Source organism: Portunus trituberculatus, chromosome 41 (assembly GCF_017591435.1).
Source record: "Portunus trituberculatus isolate SZX2019 chromosome 41, ASM1759143v1, whole genome shotgun sequence".
Classification (NCBI taxonomy): domain Eukaryota; kingdom Metazoa; phylum Arthropoda; class Malacostraca; order Decapoda; family Portunidae; genus Portunus; species Portunus trituberculatus.
In genome coordinates this window covers 3,193,689-3,216,850 of record NC_059295.1, presented here as the reverse complement: position 1 = coordinate 3,216,850, position 23,162 = coordinate 3,193,689, and the positions used below count along the sequence as shown (strand labels likewise).

Genomic DNA, 23,162 nt, shown 5'->3' with positions numbered 1-23,162 from the left:
CAGAAAATAAGGAAAACTTCAAAACAGAAAGAAATGAATATGCTAATGTGAGAAAGGAAGAAGAAAAGAACTATGAAAAGGACATTGTCGAAAAATGTAAGGAACAACCAAAATTGTTCTACAGATTCATAAATGGAAAAATAAGACAAAAAGAAACAATAGAAAGGTTAAAAGGAGAAAACGGAATGGTGGAAGACCCAAAAAGTATGGCAGAACTGTTAAATAGTAAATTTCATGAGGTCTTTACTAAGGAATCCAAATTTGAAAGACCACAGGGTAATAGAGAGACTGTCTATATGAAAGAGATTAAAGTAACCAAGCTTGAAATAAAAAGTTGATGACGGAATTGGATGAGGAAAAGGCAATGGGACCGGATGAAGTCTCAGGCAGAATACTGAAAGAATGTAGGGAAGAACTAGCAAGTCCAATATACAACATCATAAAATGCTCAATAGAAAATGGAACAGTGCCAGTGGAGTGGAAAAGAGCTGAGGTGGTTCCCATATATAAGAGCGGAAGGAAGGAAGAACCTTTAAATTACAGGCCGGTATCACTAACTAGTGTAATATGCAAGATGTGTGAAAAAGTAATAAAGAAGCAATGGATCGGGTTTCTTGAAGACAACAAAATATTATCAAATAGCCAATTTGGTTTTAGAAAAGGTCGGTCATGTGTGACAAATTTATTGAGTTTCTACTCTAGAATAGTTGATAAAGTACGAGAGAGAGGGATGGGTTGACTGTATTTATTTAGATCTAAAAAAGGCTTTTGATAAAGTGCCACATGAAAGATTACTATGGAAGTTAGAGAAGGGTGGCTTAAAAGGAAGCACATTGAGATGGATGAAGAATTACTTAATGGGAAGAGAAATAAGGACGATAGTTAAAGATATGAAGTCCAAGTGGAGAACAGTAGACAGCGGAGTGCCACAGGGATCAGTATTGGCACCAATACTTTTTCTCGTATATATAAATGACATGCCAGAGGGAGTGAACAGCTACATAAATCTGTTTATGGACGATGCGAAACTGTGCAGAGTCATTAAACAAAAGAGGATTGTGAAATACTACAGGAAGACTTAAACAAGATCTGGAAATGGAGCAAAAATGGGAGATGGAATTCAATGTGGACAAAAGCCATGTCATGGAAATGGGAAAAGTGAAAGACGACCAGTGGGAATCTATAAGATGGGAGATGGAGTAGAACTAGAAAAGTAAAAAGGAAAAGGACTTGGGAGTGACAATGGAAGAAAATAATCAACCGGTTAGCCATATTGATAGAATTTTCAGAGAGACGATAATTTGCTAAGGAATATTGGAGTAGCATTTCACTATATGGACAAGGAAATGATGAAGAAATTGATAAGTACTAAAATAAGACCTAGATTGGAATATGCAGGAGTTGTGTGGACTCCCATAAAAGACACACATAAGAAAATTAGAGAGACTACAAAAAATGGCTACAAGAATGGTTCCAGAATTTAAAGGGATGGCATATGAGGAGAGACTAAAGGCAATGGATCTACCAACCTTGGAGCAGAGAAGAGAGAGAGGGGATCTGATACAAGTTTATAAATTGATTAACGGAATGGATGAAGTGGATAATGAGAAACTGATCCTGAGAGAAGAATATGACTTTAGAAGCACAAGATCGCATAGTAAGAAACTAAGGAAGGGACGATGTCTGAGAGATGTTAAAAAATTTAGTTTCCCGCAAAGATGTGTTGAGACTTGGAACAGTTTGAGTGAGGAAGTGGTATCAGCAAAGAGTGTACATAGTTTTAAAGAAAAATTGGATAAGTGTAGATATGGAGACGGGACCACACGAGCATAAAGCCCAGGCCCTGTAAAACTACAACTAGGTAAATACAACTAGGTAAATACACACACACACACACACACACACACACACACACACACACACACACACACACACAAATACAAAAAAAAAATTTTCTAATCTCTCTCTCTCTCTCTCTCTTCGTTTCCTCTCCTTCCTCCTCCCCTCTTCCTCTCGATAGATAACCTACATGCGCCCCGCTTGTGTCTAAAATATTAGCAAATGTCACACACTCTCTCTCTCTCTCTTTCTCCGAAGAGAGAAGTGTCCACTTTCCTCTTCGAAGGCGATATAGTGACTAAAAAGTAGCAGCATAATACACAAAGACGACAAGTATGACAAGCTTGCACGAGTTTCCCGCGCTCGGGCACGCGGCACTACCGATGCCGGCAAGTCCAACATCCACCACACAACCTTGGTCCCAATAAGCACCGTAAAAGTAAATTTAATTCAATATCCAAACATAAAAACACAAAATGAACACCAAAGAGTAACAAACCTACTCTAACACCGCTTCCTGAAAGGAGTCAACTGCAGGAACAATGTGTTTGTCATAGTTCTTTGCAAAAGTACTTTCCCGGGTCCAACCCGCTCTGGACATAATATAAGCGATGGGTATGGACATAGCCTTGGCCTTAGACACCGCAGCAGATCTAACACTACCCACTGTAAATTTCGACGTATCCACTCCTGACTTAGCAAGCATGGTTTTAATCCATCGGGATATGGAATCTCTAGTAACCGGCCTGTGTGGTTTAATATAACTGATGAGTAAGGTATCATTGAATGGGGAAAACTCCTTGCGGAGTCCCTCAGTCCTGTCCAAATAATGTCCCAATGCAGCACAAACACATAAACGGAGGTCCCTAGAATAAGCTTGGAATTTAACAGTCTGTATATTAAACGTTGGCCGGCATTGCTTAATGTTGCCCTTTAATTTAACAGAAATGAAATCTTTGTCAATGTGCAATTCCCTTGTACACAACAGATGCAGAGTTTGTACTTGTGCTACTGGAGTCAATGCCATAAGCATAACCAATTTCAAAGACAAATCCTTAAGTGTCAACATGTGCAAAGGATACATAGTAGTTAACAGGGTCAGAACTGGCTGAACATCCCAGGTTTCTGTGTATCTAGGGGATGGTGGTCTAAGGTTAAAGATGCCCTTCATGAACCTGATGACTAATGGATGATTACCCACTCTGCATCCATCCACGACAATCCCTAGCGACGAGAGGGCACTCCTCGCAGTGTTGACCGACTCATACCCAACATGCCTGTTAAAAGTTTCAGATAGAAAATTTATTATGTTTGAGACAGTGGGATCAAATGGACTAATGTCCCATCTATGACAAAACTGTTTCCATCGCTTAAGGTGTGGTCTATATTGTCTCTCTGTCCCCGGTTTCCACAAGGCCAGGATGTCTGCACCGTCCTCAGAAATACCGCGGCATTGCAGGTGCTGCCGGATAGAAGGCACACCATCAGTTGAGTGTGCCTCAATATGGGATGTTCCTCCCCTGAAGATGGGTGTACCAGCACCCCCTGTGGCGTGGGATGAGGCAAGGGTAATCTGTTAGCATCCTTACCAATGTGCCCATCCATGGTTGTGAGAACCATCCACCATCCACACTCGTGCCCCTTCCGCCTTGATCTTTTGCAGACACCTAGCAATCAAAGAAAAGGGTGGAAAGATGTATGAAAGTTTAAATGTAGACCAGTTTAAAGTGAAGGCATCCACATATGTGGCTCCTGGATCAGGGCACCAAGAACAATAGCAAGGGAGTTGGTTATTGAGCCTTGAGGCGAACAAGTCAATCACTGGAATACCAAAAAGAACACATTACTGTAGGAAAATATCAACATTGAGTTTCCATTCATGGTCTGCCTTAACTACCCGAGAAGCCGAATCCGCCAACGCGTTAGCCTTGCCCGGGATGTGAGAACATGTTAACCAAGTGTCAAAAGCGAGGCACCAATCCCAGATATTTGTGGCTATCTCGTTACAAATAGAAGATCTTATTCCACCCATTTGATTAACATAAGTCATTGCAGTAGTATTGTCACAAAAAATCCTAATGTGTTTTCCTTTGAGAACTGGAGCAAACACTTGCAAAACTAATAGCATGGCCTTAAGCTCCAATGCATTAATGTGCATCAACCTTTCCTCAGCCGACCAACTACCGGCAACAGACTGATGGTAAACATGGCCACCCTAACCTGTGGTTGAAGCATCCGTATAGACATCAATATCCGTGCCTGCCCTGAAAATTTTCCTAGTTTGACTAGAAAGATTATTTATCGACCACTGAAGGTCAGACTTCATACCCTCAGTAATCCTCATGTAACTCTCATAGTTCCCTTGTTTGAGGTTCAAAGCTGCAATTTTGCCAGCCTCCAAATGCCTGTAATGCAGCTTGCCCTGCTCCACTGCTGGAAAGGCCGCAATAACCCTGGCTACCACCCTGATCCTAGCTGTACATTTATTCTTAAGGTCCGTACAGGCTTGAATGATCTTCTGAATCCTGCGTGGTGGTAATGAAACAGTCATATTATGAGTATCAATGATGTTACCCAAGTATTCAATGGTCTGAGTGGGTTCCAGCACAGACTTGTCCACATTAATACAAAAACCTAGTTGATGAAGTAAAGCAATGGTAGCCTCTACAGAAGCCAGACAGCCTGTCCTAGACCCATGACAGATTAAAGAGTCATCATGGCATTTTGCTCGCAATGCAGCAAAAACTGGCTTCATCAATTTTGTGAAAATTCTGGGCCCCTCGGAAATACCATTAGGGAGACACGTGAACTGATAGATGATGTCTTTCCACTTAAAACACAAAAATCTCTGTTGTTCTTCCACCACTTTCACTGTGTAGTAAGCATGTTTGAGATCAACTGAAGCTAGATAGTCACCTGCATTAATAAGTCTAATGGCTTGCTCAAAATTCTCCATTTTAAAATGTTTATATGGAATGTGTTTGTTAAGGTCACTTAGGTTGAGCACCATCCTATAACCGCCATCCTTTTTAGGTCTTCGAAAAATAGGAGAAATAATTTGCTCCTGACACCTCTCTGTCGCAACAATAACCCCTAGCTCCAACAAATGTAAAATCTCCTTATCAACAATAGCCTGTTCAGCTGTATTAAATTTATAAGCCAATTCACACAAAAATAAATGTTCAATATCATTGACATTAATGTCCAGATGGCAGTGTTGTACTATGTCCAAAATAACTGGGTCCTTAGTAATTTCCAACCACTTGTGTACAAAAAGTGTGGTCTGCCTGCCACAAAAGTGTTGCTAACCTGATTTAACGTCGGGGCCGTTGTTGACCCCGACCTTTGGCATTTTTTGGATCCAGGTCCTGTCGTGCCGAGTACTGCCTCTGGCCACCCCGGAAACTCCTCTGTGATCCGTATGGCTGGAACCTGGCTGCGTGGCTCCTGACAGCTGCCTTGCCCCAGAAGCTCCGGTTCCTGCCTGAAGTGGACTTCCATGGGAAGAAAGGCTTCCTGTTGGATAACTTAACTTTTAATTTGTCAATCTCCTCAATCTGTTTGATGGACTGAGAAAGATCATCCCCAAACAAAAAACGGGTGATAGGCACTCTCTCAGAGCACAGATGTGCGTATTTGGGATTAATCTCCCTCTTCATAAGAAGTTTCCTGGCCAAATTAGTCCTGAAGTTGGCATAACCCAAAAGTGCCAGTGCACCATTAATTTTACCAACCTCTTGTGCCACCTGTGAGTTACCAGTATTCTGCACAAGTCGATCCAACTCCAAGAGTGACTTGGTTAGAATGGTACCCGCAGAAATAATGTCAGCACTGATTTCTGTGAGGCGAGAGTCCACCTTCTTAGCGTCCGTTTTCAAGGCTGCCAGGATCTGAGGATTACACTCTACTGGCGCCAGAGCGGGGCAATTGTTGGGACGCCTAGTGACCGAATCCTCAGTAATGGATTTGTAATCCTCCTCCTGTAGCCCTTTCTCAAAAAATATATTTACCATAGCAGCCATCTTAGGATCAATATCCACATCAACACTGTCCGTGGAACCCAGTACAGTGGCCGCCTGCAATAAAACACTGCCCCTATGAGGAATATCCCGAACCTCACCTTCCCGTAAATCTTTATAACAGGACCTCCTCTCTAATCTGTGCAATAATAACAAAATGATGAGTAGTTAATGGAGAACACGTACCTTGTGGTCTTGTTTGGGGGTCACACACGGTTATGTCACATTGCTTCACTGAAATTAGAGACGTCACTCGGAGTCTAAGTCCAAATAGTAAACATTGCTATTGTCTATTGTATATATCTGGGGTTTGTGGGTAACAGGAAGTGACTGTCTGTTGTTCACATCCTGGGTTTGTGGGTAACTGCTGAATAGGATTCTTATTGTGTTTATAGTTCTTTTGTCCAATGACATGCCACCACCTCTTAACACCACAAGCTGCACCAATGGGAATTTCCTATATGTATTCGCAGGCGGGGCACAGCTGGGCAGACAGGTGCACAGAGATCTGTGTGCGCAGTTGAGCCATGGCCACCAGTGACATTAGGTGTAAAGGTTGCAAATTTGATTACTGGGAAATCATCGCTCCTGCGATGCAAGTCAGTGTACAATCGAGAAGAGGACCAGCCAGGACCTTCATCCTTTCGTTAAGGTATTGTGAGGAGGGGTATTGCTAGAGGTAGGGCATATTGTGTGAAGCTATAAGAGAACCGGCGTGGGGGGAGGGAAGCTGCCCCAAAGCAAGAATACGGTAGGTTATGTTTATGTTAGGGTTAGGTTAGTGTTGAAGGGGGGGCGGTCTCGGGGGGCCGCGCCCCCCCGGCTAGGTTAGGTTACGTTAGGTTAGGTTTAAGTTAGTGTTGTAGGGGAGGTCCGGGGGGGACAGCCACCCCCCCCCGGTTAGGTTATGTTACGTTAGGTTAGGTTTTTGTCCTTAGATTTTTTTGGATCGCCATATCTCACCTCTTTTGGCTCCCCCCCCAAACCCCCAATTCCCCACGTGCCCCCAAGCTTGTGTGGGGGAAGGGGGGTAATATAAAAGAATATGTAAGGAGTTGCTGTTCTATAGATTTACCCTTCTTCATCAGTGGAGGGCAAAAAGCCAGAAAAGTTCGCAGGTGAAGTAGCTGCCTGCAACCCAGAAGGACCTGCCTGGAAAGTCACCTGTTGCGTCTGCGGGGCAGGGGACTGGGCAGCCGTCAGCTTAGCCACTTCACCTTTCAACTGCACCAGTTCTTTCATGACCACTTGCCAGGAAGGGACATCGTCATCAGGAGCAGGTGACGACCGGGCACGGGAGCGCCGACCCGGTGTGTTTACATCTCGGCATCGCTGAACCCAACTGTCACGTACCCTCTCCGGCCCATCCCGGTGTCACATGCCAAAGTGTGGCCCATGACAAAGTGTTTAGTTGCGTCTTCTGCGCATTCGCGGCCCGGGAACGAACAACAGACACTATAATATGTCATGCCTATAGCTATGACAGAATGAGACATGTGATATTGTGTGAATTTAAACAATTCAATTTTTTTTTTAATATTACAGTAGCCATTGGCTTTCAGCATGTATCGGTGGAAAGACTAGTGCCTCACTATGATAGAAAAAGAACCAAAGAGTAGAAATATCACTATTTGTTTGATATGGGTGGCCTAAAATATGCTGTGACTGAAAACAGTGTTAATATAGCTCATTTTTCAATGCTACACTAAACATGGGCCTTGAAATGTATGTCATACCTTCTCCATAATCCCGTTGGATGTTTCCATGCCATACTTTGTCACAGCAGGCCGTGGCGTCGTCTACTCCCGGATCGCGCATGTGCAGAAGACGCATCTAAACACTTTGTCACAGCCACACTATATCACTTGTCCACGGGACACCGGGAGTCCTCCGAGCTAACCAGAGACCTCACACTGTCCCTCGATGACCCAGTGGCACTCCTCCGGCTACTACCACGGCAGAACTCAGGTGGCGGGGCTGTGCAGTCCTCCATCCCAGACATGACTGACGGACACCTGCACCCAACGAGCCAAAAGCCTGCATAAGCCCACAAAAATACAAATATGGCAAATCGGCAGGCCCATCCCATACCAATGCCCTATGGCAGGTCTATCCCGTACCATAGATCCAACCTGAGTAGTAAGGGCAAAGTACCTGCCGTGACAAAAGCCGAGCGAAGGAAACACGTGGAAAACGAAGACCACGACTTCACACACGTCCGGCCAGCACGGGAATGGTCCAGCAACTGACTGGCAGGTGCGCGGATGGCTTATATCATGTAGGAATCTCCACGTGGCAGAAGGTGATTTGACGTAAAATTAGAAGTACACTTCAACTGACCTACGATAAGTCTCGTGTACTTCCTTAATTTCATATCAGCAAATCACTATTCTGCTGAAGCTTCGCATTCGCATGAGATACACTGCACGTCACCCCACCGACAGTTACAAGGAAGTTGCGGAGGACGAGAGTACCAAGAGGCCTGGTAATTGTCCTGCTTTATCCCCTGTTCAGTGCAATGTCCAGATTTTGGAGGCGCTCAAACAGGACGCTAGGAAGGCAGATTTGCGTATGAAAGACGTGAACAAAGATATCCTTAAAGCAGCTACCATCATCATTAAATCCCTTTCTGTGCTGGATAAAGTGGCCCAGGATGAGGGTAATGCTGTTGTGGGCCTGTGGCCCATGAGATGTGCATGATTAATGGTGCTCTGACCCTGTTAGGTCATGCCAACTACCGTAACAACTTGGTACGCCGCTTTAACATCAAGCGGGAAATAAATCAGAAGTATGCACACCTGTGCTCAGACAAAGTGCCCATGACACGCTTTTTATTTGGGGATGACCTCTCTTAGTCTGCAAAGCAGATCAAAGAGTCTGAGAAACTCAGGACTAAAATTCCGGCCAAATCTCCCTTCCCTTCCTGGAAGCCTGGCACCTGGAAGTTTGGAGATGGGAAGACAAATCCATTTGGCAGAACCTCGTCTGGAGGATTTGCATCAAGATTTCAACCCTATGGACATCGGAGGCAAGGACATAGGGGAGACCAGAGGCTTTCCTTCCCACGGCAGGGCTCGGATTAAAAAAACTTCCGAGGCCGGGGATGCAGTGCTTCCCGACAATAAACCAGGCAAGTTCTAACTTTGTTGCAGTAGCTAGGCGGATATATGACAAAAAATGGCCGAATTGTTCACTTTGGGTTAAAAGCATGGCATTTGGCACAAAGTTAGTCTAGACCCTTATGAAGATTTTCAGATATGGGGCCATCATGAATTCTGCCCAGGAAGCGAATGGCAGCCATTTTCCAATATGGCCGCCAGTAGAATATTATATGCCCCCTCCCTACGGTTTTTCGAGGACTGTTCCAAAACCAAAAAACAGGGAGCAAAAACCAAACCCACATCCTAAGAAGAATTCATAGGGCTTCTAACAAAAAAATAACATTGGAAATTGGTCAAAAAATGTGGGACTTATAACGTGTCAAAAGTCAAAATTTTCGTCACAAATCGACTATTTCGTAGGTAACTCAGCTGTAGCTTTTATAACTAGCCCATTTTTCGCCCAAGGCGATTGATATTTGACATGGAGATTAACTTTACATCAGTTTATCTATTTATGAGGTCAATGTCAGGTAAAGGTCATCTTAGGTCATGTCAGGTCAAATTGAAAAATATACGAAATAAATCCAGATTTTAATATCAGAAGTTCAAAATGAATTTTGTGGTCATAAAAATTTTGAACCCCAAAATGCTAGAATTTTGCTCCATTAACCCTATTCAGGCTTAATTGACCCTAAGGGGTACTTGTGGGGGCAAAGTACCCACGACTAATATCTCGGCTCCTCATGAGCTTACGAAGCCCAAATTTTTCGTGGATGTTAGCTAGGTGACCAACTCACCATGACCAGAATATGACTTTCTTAGGACACGTGCCTCAAGGCCAAGCTTGGTAAAATATGTCAATTAATAAATTTCCAGCCATGGTCCTATTTACCTACTAATAACTAATATTTAACTTAGGTTTCCAATTCTCGGTTCTTATTAAAATTGCCCCTTGCTCTTTCAGGTTTGACTGAAGTAGCATGGAGATGGCTACTAAAAAGCACCAGATGGCAGCATCCCTCAGCCCTGAGCCATCTCAAGACGCTCAGATAACAAACTGGAACAAATGTATCATTTGCCAAACAGACACTGACGAGAATTTGCAATGTCCAGCAGAATCAAGGCGTACTGATCAAGGAGCCGGGTACATTACTTTCTCAGAGAACCTAGCCCGTTTTCATGAACTAGATAGTATTCCAGTGACACTAGATATTCGACGACTTGATGAGGGCAAAGGTGTTAGGACTACCCTTGAAGAACGACATGCAAAGTGGCACAAGTCTTGTCGTATCAAGTTCAACACAACCAAGCTACAACGAGCTGAGAAAAGAGAATGCCCAGATCCTGAAAAACCTCATCTAAGTTCACCCGGACGAGTAATGAAGAGGGGCGACAAAAAGGAAAGAGAGATCTATGCTTTTTCTGTGACGAGCCAGCTTCAGCATCAAATACACTTCACAGAGCATCAACCTTTCGCTTAGATGCACGTGTTCGTAAGTGCTCATTAATTCTTCAAGATGAGAGACTTATTGCCAAGCTTAGTGCAGGAGATATGGTTGCGCAAGATGTATTGTACCATGCTCGTTGCTTGGCTGCACTGTACAAGAAAGCTTCCACTGCTGAACACGCTGAAGACAAGGAGGAGAAGATGAAACTGTTAAGATCAATCACGGACTTGTCCTAGCTGAGCTTATTTCATATATTGAGGAAAGCAAGACAGATGAAGCTGTCTCACCAGTGTTCAAGTTAGCAGATCTTTCTAAACTTTATTCCTCGAGACTGCAAGAGCTAGGTGTCGCACAGAGCAGCCGTGTGAACTCGACACATCTAAAAAACAGAATCCTTGCCAATTTTCCAGATCTTAAAGCCTACAAAGAGGGGCGAGATATCCTGCTAGCCTTCGACGAAGATATAGGCAGTGCTCTCACCAAGGTATGTGAGAAAGAATATGATGATGAAGCAATAACTCTTGCAAAAGCAGCACAAATTGTCCGTCGGTACATGCTAGAGAAGAACGCTTCATTCACAGGTTCATTTGACAGCGAATGCCAGACACAGTCTGTGCCACAGACACTGTTGGCTTTAGTAGCCATGATCCACGAGGGTCCAAGCATCAAGTCCCAGTCAGGCTCCTCTGGTAATGTCTTCAGTCAAGCAACCCTCAGCGTGGCACAGCTGCTTCAGTACAACAGCTCTGTTCGTCGTGGAAGTGAAAGCAGTGGAGTCCGTCACAACAAGGCACGAGAAACACCACTGGCCATCTATGTTGGTGCAACAATCCATGAGAAAACACGCAAGCGACAACTTGTGGACAAAATGTTCAAACTTGGGCTGTCCATTTCATATGATCGTGTTATGGAAATATCCACAGGACAAGGAAACCGTGCCTGTAAACAGTACGAACAAGAGAAAACTGTCTGCCCTCGCAATCTTCGTCTAGGGTTGAACACCAAAGGAGCCATTGACAACATTGACCACAATCCAAGCTCTACTACAGCCATGGATTCCTTTCATGGAACTGGAATATCCTTGTTCCAGCAGGTCACAGAAAGCAATCCAGGCACAGTTCGCCCTGATTTCTGCCCACTGGAAGTGTCAACTTCCAAGAAGGTATCAGAACTGCCAGACTGCTACACTAGTGTACCTCCAGTGATGTACAAAAGGAAGGAGAGGCTGACTGTTCCCAAGATTGAAGGTTCACTCACTAGGGATGGCCAACTGGTGGAACAAGCACTGCTGAAAGAGACTAGGTATGTCCTTGCATCGTCTGTCTAATCTATACTAGTCTATGAAATATTGTCTTTTCGTCATTTGCTAAAGGATTATGATTTTACTTTCTGCAGAATTTTATACATTTGATAAAGTGATCTGGATTTTGTGCAGTATTTTAGCCTTTTAATAAAGGTTGTTGTGCTTGTTTCAGATGGCTGGAGTCTGTGGACGGCACAAACCTGGTAGACGTTTCTGGAGACAGCAATGTGTCATGGGCTGCCTATCATGCTAGTCATCAACAAGAACAAGGTATCACTCCAGATATAAGTGTCCTTCTTCCTCTTTTCCAAGAGCAGTCAAAGTCCACTGCAATGATGCGCCATTCAATGGATGTGATCCAGCAGGCTGTAGAGCACGTTAACCCGGGACAAGTTCCAGTCATTACAGTTGACCAGCCACTCTTTGCCATCTGCAAAGAAATACAGTGGACATGGCCTGAGAAGTATGGAGAAGCCAAGTTTGTCATGGTGCTGGGTGGTCTCCACACAGAGATGGCGACAATGAAGGTTTTGGGAGATTGGTTAGAGGATAGTGGATGGGTAGAGGCCCTTGTACAGGCAAAGGTTGCCTCTCCAGGCACCGCAGACTCCTTCTTAAAGGCAGCCCACGTTACCCGTACTCGTCATGTTCACCAGGTGACAGCCTGTTGCCTGCATATCCTCATGAAGAAGGCCTATCTCCAGTATGCTGAAATGAAACCAGACCCTGATGATGTGAAGACATTTGAACAGTGGTGTGATGAGAGGAGTACTGAGAGTGTCCAGTTCTACTTCTGGTGTACGACCCTGCGGCTTGAGCTCCTTCTGATGACCTATGTCAGATCACTGCGAGAGTCTGACTTTGATCTCTATGTTGAGATCTTGAGCAAGCTGATTCCATGGTTCTTTGCCCTAGATCATGTGAACTATGCTCGATGGGCATCTGTTCATGTGCGAGACATGATCAGTCTGGAACACATGCATCCAGAAGTTGTTGAGGATTTTCGCAATGGAGGATTCACTGTTCGTAAGAGCCAGCGCCCATTCTCTGCAATGGCCATTGATCAGGCACATGAGCAGAATAATGCAACCCTGAAAGAAGATGGTGGTGCTGTGGGCCTAACACAAAACCCTGAAGCATTCAGAAGATGGTCTGTTGCAGGTCCTGAGATGGCAAGGATGATTGCTGAATTTGAGTCTTCAGTGGAGGCTATGGAGAGCAAGCAGAGCAAAGAGATGAGGCACCTTGAACAGACTGCAAGCATTCAGAAGACGTTTGTCACACAGGTGTGTTCCCTGGTTGAGGTCATAACTGACATGGGGAATCCATTCATCGAGGAGAGCCAGGAGTTGATATGTCTTGACACCCATGACATCATGGATGAAGAAGCTGCCAAGTCCGTTCGTCAGGCTGAAGAACTTGGAGTACAGCAGTATCAGTCCTTTGTTGAAGAGCGCCTCGTGAATGGCAGCAAGCCTCTCAGTGACAGGATCACGAAGAACAAACTCCAACTGTTCGGACAACCTCCAGCAAGAGGCAAGTCCCAGTCCACGTCCAAGTTACAGTCTCTTAAGAGTGACTGCTCACTATTTTCGCGACTGTACATTGCGTGTCAATCACGAGACGGTGATCTAAATGAATTCTTCAGACACGAAAATCAGAGGTGCCCACCGTCTCTGTCTCAGGATGGCAAGTTACGCCAGGGCAAGAAGTCAGATCTTCTTGACTGCCTCACTAGCAGTGTTGAGTGTAGCATTGATGCTCCCGATTCTGATGCGATCATCCTCGATGGTGCTGCGCTTGTGAACATGCTGAAGCCAGTTGTTTGCACAACATTCAATGACTATGCAGACAAAGTCTTCTTGCCTTACATTGAAAAGCAGCTGGAGCGAGCAGACAGGGTGGATATAGTGTGGGACCAGTACCTTGAGAACAGCTTGAAGTCTGAAACCAGAAAGCGCCGCGGAAAGGGGATCAGACGCCGGGTTCAAGGAACAACAACTTACCTGGCAACTGGCAGCAGTTTCTGAGACTTGATGCAAACAAGCAGGAACTGTTCACATTCCTGGCTAGATGCACAATGAAAATGCAGCACCGACCAGATGGAAAGCAGCTTGTTGCCACCCTAGGTGATGGTGTTCTTTGCAATCCACCAGATGAAAGCATCACTGCAGCACTGAGCCCCTGTACTCAGGAAGAAGCCGACACAAGAATGCTGCTGCACACTGCTGATGCTGTCCGACAAGGATGCCAGAAGATTGTCCTGCGTACAGTTGATACCGATGTGGTGGTCCTGTCAGTCGCTGCAGTGCCAAGGCTACACTTAAAGCACCTGTGGATTGCTTTTGGGACTGGCCAGAACTTCAAATACATACCTGCCGACGAAATAGCATCTCGCATTGGTCCTGAAAGAGCCACTGCTCTACCTATGTTCCATGCTTACACAGGGTGTGATGTCGTCTCATCCTTCACCAGAAGAGGGAAGAAGCTAGCATGGCAGACCTGGAATGCCTTTGATGATGTAACAGCCACGTTTGGTCTCCTGTGCGATGCTCCTGGAGAGATAGATGATGAAGCTATGACCATGCTGGAGCACTTCACAGTCTTCCTGTATGACCGCACCAGTGACCTGGACAGCATTGACGAAGTGCGCCAGCATCTCTTCACCAAGCGGGCATGCCAATGGAATCGCTGCCGCCAACGAGAGCTGCACTGGTGCAGCATGCCAAGAGGGCAGTCTACCAGGCTGGCCACATCTGGGGGCAAGCCTTTACTGCCGCTCCTGCCCTTCCATCTCCAGGAGACTGGGGTTGGACAGAGCCACCAGACTGGAAGCCACTGTGGACTACCCTTCCTGAGGCCAGCATCTCCTCTCGAGAGCTGCTGTGCTGTGGCTGCAGAAAAGGTTGCAGAGGTCACTGCAAGTGCAACAAGGCGGCCTTGAGGTGTACTGCTCTCTGCCAGTGTGGAGGTGACTGTGAAAACTAACAGTGACACTCACTGGGGCTATCGGCTGAGGCTCGGTGTGTACGGTACTGGACCGTCAGTGTATAGTTTGTGTAGTAATGACATTTTGTACCCCACTCTTTGTGTATTGAGTGTATTGTACGAGTGTATTGTGTACCACTATGTATTACCTACATATAGGGCTCAAGTTCGCGTAACGGTTCAGCTTTGTTTACGTATTTTTGAAGTAGGTTGTCCATATTCAACATATTATTAGGCCTTTCTCAGGGTCAGCAACCGCCTGATGACGGTCGGAGATTGACTCGACCGAGCGATACTATGGTAATAAAACTTACCGAGGACAAAAATCCGAAAAATATGATGTTTTGGGTAAAAAAGGGGTATTTCCCCTATTTTCGCAAAAATTGTCATTTTAAGGTCAACCAAGGTCATCATAGGTCATCATAGGTCAAATATGTAGTTACCCTCAGAACGTCATAATAAATATCTTATTAATCTGAAAGCATTTAATCCACTTTTAAACACGTTATGCTGACAAAATTACCCTGAATTAGGTTATGTACATTTTACTGGCGGCCATATTGGAAAATGGCTGCCATTCGCCTCCTGGGCAGAGTTCATGATGGCCCCATATCTGAAAATCATCATATAGGCCTAGCCTAACTTTCTGCCAAATGTCATGCTTTTAACCCAAAATGAACAATTTAGTCATATATCCGCCTAGCTACAGGTTCCCTTCACAAGTTTGTGCATGAGTGGAGAAAAATCACTAGTGATCCACATATTTTGGAGATAGTTGAACATTGTCACTTGAACATTAATGTCAATGAAATTGGTTATTTGTTTTGAGGATATGGAATATAACTTTAGCTTGATGGAACAAATTATTTTTTCACAGGAAATTTCTAAGTTATTGGAACTTAATGTTGTTAGGAAAATACAGAGAAGGGCAGATCAGATCATTTCCCCTGTGTTTTTGAGGAAGAAAAAGGATGGAGGTTACAGAATGGTACTTAATTTAGAGAAATTAAACAAACACATTCCCTATACACATTTCAAGATGGAAAATTTTGAGCAAGCTATCAGACTTGTAAATAAAGGTGACTATTTGGCGTCTGTGGATCTAAAACATGCCTATTACTCTGTTAAGATTTCGGAGGAACAACAGAAATACCTTTGTTTTCAATGGCATGGCAAAGTTTATCAGTTCACCTGTCTTCCCAATGGAATTTCAGAAGGTTCTAGACTTTTTACTAAGCTCATGAAACCTATTTTTACAACTTTAAGAGAAAAAGGTTTTACCATCACAAGCTTTATTGATGACACGCTCATGTGTACTGCTTCTTTGCAGGGTGCTATGATTGCATTTATTCTACTGTTGACTTACTCAGGAAAATGGGCTTTTGTATTAATGTTGAGAAATCTGTGCTAGTGCCCACTAAATGTATTGAATATCTAGGTAATGTCATTGATTCTGAGAAAATGATTGTTATCTTACCGGTACATAGGAAATAGCAAATTCTCCTTGGATATAGACAATTACTAGCTAAGACTTGTGACAAGATCAGAGAAGTGGCCAGGGTGATTGGGCTTCTAGTTACTGCCATCCCAGCTGTAGAACTTAGGAAGTTACACTATCGTCACCTTGAATTGACAAAGATAACAGCATTGCGAAGGAGTTGTGGGGACTTTGACAAAAAGATGTTGATCACAGATGAAATGAAAACTAACTTGATGTGGTGGATTGAACATGTTGACACCTGACATAGGCGAATAATTCACCCAGCTTCTGACATTGTTTTATACACAGATGCTTCAGTCAGTTAATGGACGATGGTCGGCAGAGAAAAGGAGGTTTCACATTAATGCCCGGGAACTCAAAGCTGTGCTTCTTGCATTAGAATCTTTTGCAAATGAGGTTTGAGGAAAGCACATTAAGGTTTTTTGTGACAATACTACAGCAGTAAATTACATTAATGAGATGGGAGGCACTAAGTCTGTGGCTTGTAACAATGTCTGCACTGATATTTGGAACTGGTGCTTGGATTATGATGCATGGGTAACGTGTTCTTATATTCCTGGGAGTGATAATATTTTGGCTGATACAGCATCTAGGAACTTCAATGACAGACATGAATGGAAGTTGAATGAGAAAATTTTCAGAGATTTATGCCATATTTTTGGCACACCCAGCATTGATTTATTTGCCTCAAGGTTGAACAGGCAAGTGCCTTGGTTCTGCTCCTGGAGGCCAGACCAAGAAACAAATTATTGTGATGCATTCAGTTTTAATTGGGCAACATTGGGACTTGTTTATATTTTCCCCCCTTTCTCCCTGATTGCTAGATGCCTGCAGAAGTTCAGAGCAGAGAGGGCCAGAGGTTGGATGATTGTTCCATTGTAGACATCCCAGCCTTGGATGGGTAGACTTCTCAGACTGCTCGTAGAAGACCCGAGGATCATGAGGAGGAAGAAAGTGCTGGTGTGGCCCCTGTCGACGGAAGAACATCCTGTCATGTCCCATTCCAGGTTGATGGTTTGTCTACTTTCTGGGAAAGCTTGCGAGAATGAGGCATATCTGAGAAAGGTACGGACCTTATCTTGGTGTCATGGAAACCAGGCACTAAAAAACAATATCGATCGCATGTCAACAGGTGGGCACAATTTTGTCATAGATGGGATATCGATCCCACTACTCCCACTGTAACTGATGTAAATTTTTTAACTGAAACTTTCCACAGGGGTGTGGCTTACAATTGTGTCAATACGGCGATTGGGGTCCTGTCCTCACTGGGGATAGTTGTAGACGGCTGCAGGGCAGGCAACCACCCCCTGGTCAACAGGTTAATGAGGGGAATTTTTAACCTGAGGCCTTCACTGCCTAGGTTTCAGGACACTTGGGATGTCAAGCCTGTTTTGTCAAAATTGAAACAGACTCTTTCACTGAAGGACCTTACACTAAAACTAGTCATGCTGATGGCACTTACACAAGCTGCCAGAGTTTAGACCCTACATTTGCTAGTGCTAAAGAATATTAGCATAAAGGAAGATGCTATTTCTGTTTGGTTAGGGGACAACATTAAACAATGTTATCCTGGATTTAATGTTCAGTTTGTAAGATTTTTGTCTTATACAAAGGACAAGATTTTATGTGTGTGTAGGACTTTGCGCACATATCTAGAAAAAAACGGAACTCCTCCAAGAGGAGACTGGGGAGCAGGATGGAAGACTCTTCATAAGCTTCATCAAGCCACATAAATCTGTATCAAGAGATACAATTGCAAGATGGATTAAGCATGTGTTTACCATTTCTGGTGTTGACTCTGCCATATACACGGCGAGCAGTGTCCACACAGCTGCAGCCTCTCAGGCCAGGGCCATGTCTGTGCCAATATGCCACATCTTGTCTAAAGCTGGATGGTCAAGGGAATCGACCTTTACCAAACACTACAACAAGAATATTGTACAGGAGGGGGACCCATTCCAAGATGCAGTGCTGGACTAACTTGGGCATATTATTTATAAAGGTAATTTTATTGAGCGGTATGTTTTCAATAGAATTTGAACAGGTTTCAGATACACATATGCCTAAGAAGTATTGAGATACGTCACCCACATGTCTTTAAAACCTCATGCGAATGCGAAGCTTCAGCAGAATAGTGACTTGCTCATATGAAATTACTGAAGTACATGAGATTTACCGTAGGTCAGTTGAAATGTGCTTCGAGTTTTATGAAGCAAATCACTTCTGCTGAAGGGGAGCATTCACATGGCCTCCACTCCTCCCCTTCCACGAAGCCAACTGGGGGTTTCTTTATTAAGAATCATTAGTCTTGTTTATCATGTGGGTGCTCGTATTCTTCAAAGTCTGTCGGTGTGGTGACATGCAGCGTATCTCATGTGAATGCTCCCCTTCAGCAGAAGTGATTTGCTTCATAAAACTCGAAGCACATTTCAACTGATTTACGGTAAGTCTCATGTACTTCAGTAATTTTACATCAGCCGTCATCTTCGCTGACATGGGGCGCTCACATGAGATATGCGGGAGCCCAACCAAACACCAGTTGCGCATGCTTGACCACACCGGACGGACGTGCTGTGGACCCGCTGGTCCATTTGGTGCTTTTTCTTACAGCAGGCCACGTTACTTGTTACGCAGGTACAGTGCCTACTATCCGTTACCTGTTTAAGGGCAGTTAGTGCCTTACAAGATGGCTTTTTGTTGGTGGGGGGGGGGGCTATATACAAGCTTACGGCTTTGTGTTGATCTCCCTTTGACGACCAGGTTGTGTGATGGAGTCTCCCGGCTCCAGTGATGATGGGGCTGGTGCCCCTGTTGGACCCTCCCTGGCCAATTGGGTGCCCAGTGCCCATGATTTGGACCACAGTGGCAGGGGCAGTGACTCTTCCAGGAGTCGTCATGCCGGGGATCGGGCGAGGAAGCGCCAGTCACGTTCGGTTCATGGTTCCCACGTGTTTGCCTCTGCCCCCTGCACCCCGCCCGCTTCAACTCTACCTTCGGCCCCCCCACCCGGGCAGTGGAATGCTGTTTTAGACGCCTTGGCTGAGATGAGGTCTGAAATTGACCGTCTCAAGAGGGACCGTGGGAGCCTTCCCCCGGTTTCACCTAATCCTGTGAATGCGGGGGCCTCCTCCACTGCCCGCACCACCAGGATTAATGAGGGTGCTGGGCCTTCTCATGGGCAGGCTTGCTCGCCATCCCCTCCTTCCTTCTCGGGGTTCCCTGCAGACAGCAGTGATGATGATTCCCTTGGTGAGCCCTCCACTACTGTGAGTCCCATTCTTCAGGGCGTTCAAGTGTTTGGGCCAACGGACGTGTTTTCGGCCGAAGTGGACGGTAAGGTGGCTGATATGATAAATTTTATGTTTGATAAGGGCATTCGAGAGGACGACTATAAAGCCTTATGTGAGGATGACTGTGTTTTGAGGCCTGCTAACTGCCTTGCCCTCTCTGCAGTGGACTGCAACCCTCAAGTGTTGGAGGCACTGAGGCCAGAGGCCAGGAGAGTGGATTTTCAGCTGAGGGAGGTAAACAAGGACATTTTGAGGGCTGCTTCTATAATTACCAAATCTTTAGTAAAATTAGACAAAGTGGCCCGCCATGAGCAGCACCATGTGGTAGCGCAGGAAACAAACCTGTTAAATGGTGCACTGGCCTTGTTAGGTCATGCCAATGTTCGGAACAACCTCAATAGGAGGTTTGTGATGAAGTGTGAATTGAATCACAAGTTTTCTCACCTCTGCACAGAAAAAGTTCCCATGTCCAGATTTTTGTTTGGTGATGATATCTCCAAAAGTGTAAAACAGATTGAAGAATCGGCAAAGTTACGGTCCACCATCACAGCCAAGAGGCAGGTTTACCGTGGCGTCTTCCTGGCAGAACTAGAGGTTTCTCGTCTAGGTTCCAGCCCTACGGGTTTAAGAGGTCGGCCTTCAAGTCTGGTCAGAGATCGTCCCAGGCTCCACGCTACCCAGACCCAAAAAACGCCAGGGGCCGGGGCTACTCCAAGCCCCGGCACTGAATCAGGCAAGTGACTGTTTTGTGGGTGGTAGACTTCACCACTTTGTCCATGAATGGAAGGAAATTACTTCTGATCCTTGTATATTAGATTTTGTTCAACACTGCCATTTGGATATTAATGTGGAGAATGTCAAACACTTATTTTTTCAGAAGGTTGAATACAGGTTTAATTCTTTAGAATAGGATGTTATCTCTACTGAAATTCAAAAATTACTTCTTCTTAAGGTAATTTCTGTCACTGAGTGACAATATGGACAAATTATTTCTACTATTTTTCTAAGGAAGAAAAAGAATGGTGGATATAGGATAGTTTTGAATTTAGAGAAACTTAATTTACACATTCCATATATCCACTTTAAAATGGAGGATTTTGAACTTGCGATCAAGCTCATTCATGCAGGTGACTTCCTGGCGTTAGTGGATTTAAAACATGCCTATTACTCAGTCAAGAAAGCGGAAGAACAGCAAAGATGTTTTTGTTTCACATGGCAAGGGGTTATTTACCAATTCAATTGTTTGCCTAATGGGGTGTCACCAGGCCCTAGAATTTTCACAAAACTTATGAAGCCAGTTTTTTTTCACATTTGAGGAACAAAGGTTATACTATCACCAGTTACATAGCTGATTCACTTATCTGCAACAGCTCACAAGCAGGTTGCCTCGCTTGTGTGCAGGACACTGTTTCCCTTTTCAGGAGACTGGGATTTTGTATCAATGAGGAAAAGTCCATTCTTACTCCTACTAAGTCTATTGAATACTTAGGCAATGTAACATTATCAACACTGACACTATGAAAATTTCTTTGCCGGAAAGAGGAGTTTCTAAAATTCGTCTTGCTTGTGAGGATCTTATGCACAAGTCGGTTGCCCAGATTAGACAGGTTGCACGGGTGATAGGTATTTTGGTCGCTGCCACCTCTGCGGTCGTTCTGGGAAAACTCCATTATAGAGTTTTTGAAAGGGCCAAGATTCATGCTTTACATCACTCTCATGAGAATTTTGATGCTATGATGCCTATTTCTGAGGAGATGAAACAAGAATTACTCTGGTGGTGCAAAAATGCAGCAGTACAGGATAGGGTTATTTTCAAACCGGCTGCAGAACTTGAATTGTTCACAGATGCTTCCAATAGTGGTTGGGGTGGCAGCCTTAACCAGGTTTCTACAGGTGGTAGTTGGTCTTTGGAGGAAACTTCATTACACATCAATGCTCTTGAACTTAAAGCAATTTTATTTACTCTGCAGGCATTTCGGCAGGAAGTTAAGGGAAAACACATTAAAATTTTTTGTGACAAATCTACAGCTGTTACTTATGTGAATGAAATGGGAGGTACCAAAGCTCTGCCCTGCAATGATTTTTCTATAATCATTTGGGACTGGTGTGTTGATAATGAAGTATGGATCACATGTTCACACATCCCGAGGAAAGCTAACTATGAGGCAGATGAGACTTCTCGCACTTTCAATTCTTGGTATGAGTGAAAATTGGATGTCAATGTTTTTAGTTCTCTCTGTTCCACTTTTGGTACCCCCTCTATTGACCTGTTTGCATCTAGGCTTAACAAACAGATACCTATTTTTTGCTCATGGAAACCTGACCCTGAGGCAACGTATTTTGATGCTTTCTCTCTAACTGGACAAATTTTACTCTTCCTTATCTTTTTCCTCCTTTTTCCTTGATCTCTAGGTGTTTGCAGAAGATGGGGGCAGAGCAGGTCAAGGGGTGGATAGTGGTCCCACTCTGGAGATCACAGCCTTGGATGGGCAGGCTGCTCCATATGCTGATAGATCACCCCAGACTGCTCAGGAAATCAAAGAACATTTTGATGCATCCCTGCTCAGCAGAAACACACCCTATCTTGACACACACTCGGTTGATGGCGTGCCTTCTTTCCGGGACTCCCTCAGAGTGCGAGGCATACAGAAGGAAGGTGCGGACCTCATCATGGCGTCTTAGAAGCCAGGTACAGGAAAACAGTACCAGTCACATCTCAAGCGATGGGCAAACTTTTGTGGTAGAGGGGACATCAATCCCTTTAATCCAAATGTGAATGACATCATAAACTTTTTAACGGTGTCTTTCAACAGGGGTGTAGGTTATAGCTCCATTAACACCTCGAGGGGTGCCCTTTCCGCCTTGGGTATTATGGTAGATGGTGTATCTGCGGGCAGCCATCCCCTCGTCATCAGATTTCTGAAAGGTGTTTTTAACCTGCGACCCCCTAAACCACAGTACACAAAGACGTGGGATGTCCAGCCTGTTGTAAATTTTTTGAGATCCTTATACCCATTGAACACACTTAGTTTAAAAGAAATTACGCTTAAACTGGTTATGCTGATGGCGCTCACGCAGGCTGCACGCATCCAAACGTTACACTTACTCATGCTTCCAGGCATCAACATTGAAGACTGTTCCATTACAATTCCATTAGGGGACAACATTAAACAATGTAGGCCAAATTTTAACACTCAGTTTGTCACCTTTGTTGCTTTTGACAAGGATGCAAGACTTTGTGTTTGTAAGACTCTGAGAGAGTACATTACCAGGACTAATAATCTTTTTTAGATGTTTTCCAAATGCAGAAAATAGACTTCTCATTAGTTTTGTCAAACCTTATAAACCTGTGTCTAAAGATACCATTTCCAGATGGGTTAAGACTGTTCTTTATTTAGCTGGGATTAATACTAATGTGTTTACTGCAGGAAGTATCAGATTGGCAGCGGCTTCAAAGGCCAAGGCTCTAGCTGTCCCCATCGGTACTATCATGGCGAAAGCGGGATGGTCTCGGGAATCAACCTTTGCTAGATTTTATGACAAGGGTATTGTAGGCATTTCCAATCCTTTTCAGGATGCAGTTTTGCATGTAGATTAATAAGATTGGTTATGGTTAAAGTTTTGGATTTTCAAATTTTCAAATTTGTTAGTTATCAAATGAATTCGTATT

The 23,162-nt window shown here is 44.3% G+C and overlaps 3 protein-coding genes across 3 annotated transcripts in view; 1 reads left to right on the top strand and 2 right to left on the bottom strand.

Annotated features, from left to right (window-relative positions):
- The window catches only part of LOC123516403 (4'-phosphopantetheine phosphatase-like), a 504,510-nt gene that overhangs the window by 35,155 nt on the left and 446,193 nt on the right, over positions 1-23,162 (bottom strand). The gene's annotated exons all lie outside the window — the stretch shown is intronic.
- Positions 2,096-6,421, bottom strand: LOC123517183. Its single transcript, XM_045277181.1, has 2 exons — positions 5,149-6,421; positions 2,096-3,506 (listed from the first exon to the last, which is right to left on the bottom strand). The coding sequence occupies exon 1, from the start codon at positions 5,859-5,861 to the stop codon at positions 5,154-5,156; it is 708 nt and encodes a 235-aa protein (XP_045133116.1). The 5' UTR covers positions 5,862-6,421; the 3' UTR covers positions 2,096-3,506; positions 5,149-5,153.
- Positions 9,940-13,740, top strand: LOC123516404. Its single transcript, XM_045275660.1, has 4 exons — positions 9,940-10,321; positions 10,477-10,615; positions 10,798-11,709; positions 11,883-13,740. The coding sequence occupies exons 1-4, from the start codon at positions 9,940-9,942 to the stop codon at positions 13,738-13,740; spliced, it is 3,291 nt and encodes a 1,096-aa protein (XP_045131595.1).

Excerpts from the sequence above, each read along its gene's own strand:
- LOC123517183 (XM_045277181.1), bottom strand. The coding sequence starts at position 5,861 with ATGGCTGCTATGGTAAATATATTTTTTGAGAAAGGGCTACAGGAGGAG.
- LOC123516404 (XM_045275660.1), top strand. The coding sequence starts at position 9,940 with ATGGAGATGGCTACTAAAAAGCACCAGATGGCAGCATCCCTCAGCCCT. Across the intron at positions 10,322-10,476 it reads TCCTGAAAAACCTCATCTAA|ATGAGAGACTTATTGCCAAG; the intron begins GTTCACCCGGAC and ends TAATTCTTCAAG. Across the intron at positions 10,616-10,797 it reads AAGGAGGAGAAGATGAAACT|AATCCTTGCCAATTTTCCAG; the intron begins GTTAAGATCAAT and ends TCTAAAAAACAG.